We start from the raw sequence: 1,851 nt of genomic DNA, 5'->3' as shown, positions 1-1,851 counted from the left end.
GTCCTTAATATATTTGTAAAAACCCTTTGGATTCTCTTTAATTGTATTTGCCATGCTATCTCATGTCCCCGTTTAGCCCTCCTGATTTCCCTTTTAAGTATACTCCTACTTTCTTTATACTCTTCTAAGGATTCACTCAATCTATCCTGTCTATTCCTGACATATGCTTCCTTCTTTTTCTTAACCAAACCCTCAATTTCTTTAGTCATCCAGCATTCCCTATACGTACCAGCCTTCCCTTTCACCCTGACAGGAATATACTTTGCTTTAATATTAATGAAAAGGAAATTCAACCTTGGTTCGGTGCATAAATTCACCCTAAAAGCTCAATAAGTCTGAAGTAACACTACAACACAAATAACATTTTCCTAATCATTTTTTATTTTAAATCCACTTTACATTACAATTGGGATGTAGACTCATGTATTAAAATAGAAACTTACTATTAGTTCTCTGTACTTTTTCTTTAGTGATTGATGGTGCTCGCGAAGCTGATTAGCCATTAGTTTGTACTGGTCTCGTTCTTGTTGGCATGTATCAAGCTCTTTGGAGAGGATCAATAGAGCTTCCTTCTTGCTCTCCAGCTTTCTTTTGCATATTAAATACTAAAACAAGGGAAATAATGAAAGTTAGACCAAACAATGATGTAAAACCACACAAATTTCAGATTTAGTTCTTTTTAAAGAGACAATTTATTTCTTCTTCAAATTTCTGCAAGTTTCTACCATCTATTGAAATTTTATGAAATATATATTAACACTTAAATAAGCAACTCAAATTTCCATATGCAGCTACATTTGAGTGCTACATCAAATGACAATGACTTGTTTGCAACAGTCACATTACCACAGAAAACCGACAGACTTGAATTTTAATGAGAGCTTTTGCAGTATTTATCTACAAAACACCCTGAGTCAGAAAGTATCTGGATACATATGCACCTATAAATACTAGAATGCATCGCCTAATGCTACCACTGAACTTATTTATTGTGCATTTAACAGGAAGAAATGTTTGGGGAAAGATACTTTAATTTTAGGCTCATACCTACCTTGACACTGTCCTATCCCCCCTAGTCCAGGGACTCCCCACATACGTTCGAGACACCACCCACGCCCTCCACCTCCTCCAAGACTTCCGTTTCCCCGGCCCCCAACGCCTCATCTTCACCATGGATATCCAATCCCTCTACACCTCCATCTGCCATGACCAAGGCCTTCAAGCCCTCCGTTTTTTCCTCTCCAGACGTTCCCAACAGTACCCCTCCACCGATACTCTCATTCGTTTTGCCGAACTGGTCCTCACCCTGAACAATTTCTCCTTTGAATCATCCCACTTCCTCCAGACCAAAGGGATAGCCACGGGCACATGTATGGGCCCCAGCTATGCCTGTCTCTTTGTTGGCTACGTAGAGCAGTTGATCTTCCGTAATTACGCCGGCACCACTCCCCACCTCTTCCTCCGCTACATTGATGACTGCGTTGGCGCCACCTCGTGCTCCCGCGAGGAGGTTGAGCAATTCATCAACTTCACCAACACATTCCACCCTGACCTTAAATTTACCTGGACCATCTCCGACACCTGGCTCCCCTTCCTGGACCTCTCCATCTCCATCAGTGACGACAGACTTGACACTGACATTTTCTACAAACCCACCGACTCCCACAGCTACCTGGATTACACCTCTTCCCACCCTACCTCCTGCAAAAATGCCATCCCGTATTCCCAATTCCTCCGCCGTATCTGCTCCCAGGAGGAGCGGTTCCACCATAGAACACACCAGATGGCCTCCTTCTCTAGAGACCGCAATTTCCCTTCCCACATGGTTAAAGATGCCCTCCAACGCATCCC

General features: G+C 42.6%; 1 protein-coding gene across 6 annotated transcripts in view; it reads right to left on the bottom strand.

Annotated features, from left to right (window-relative positions):
• ccdc149a (coiled-coil domain containing 149a) overlaps positions 1–1,851 on the bottom strand; it is a 144,742-nt gene that overhangs the window by 116,883 nt on the left and 26,008 nt on the right. For all 6 annotated transcript variants that reach the window (XM_043693817.1, XM_043693826.1, XM_043693837.1 and 3 more), the window contains exon 2: positions 444–605. In XM_043693817.1, the coding sequence (XP_043549752.1) occupies positions 444–605 (162 nt within the window). The remainder of the gene's footprint in view (positions 1–443; positions 606–1,851) is intronic.

The sequence above is a fragment of the Chiloscyllium plagiosum genome, chromosome 1 (genome assembly GCF_004010195.1).
Source record: "Chiloscyllium plagiosum isolate BGI_BamShark_2017 chromosome 1, ASM401019v2, whole genome shotgun sequence".
Taxonomy (NCBI): domain Eukaryota; kingdom Metazoa; phylum Chordata; class Chondrichthyes; order Orectolobiformes; family Hemiscylliidae; genus Chiloscyllium; species Chiloscyllium plagiosum.
This window is presented reverse-complemented; position numbering and strand designations above follow the sequence as displayed.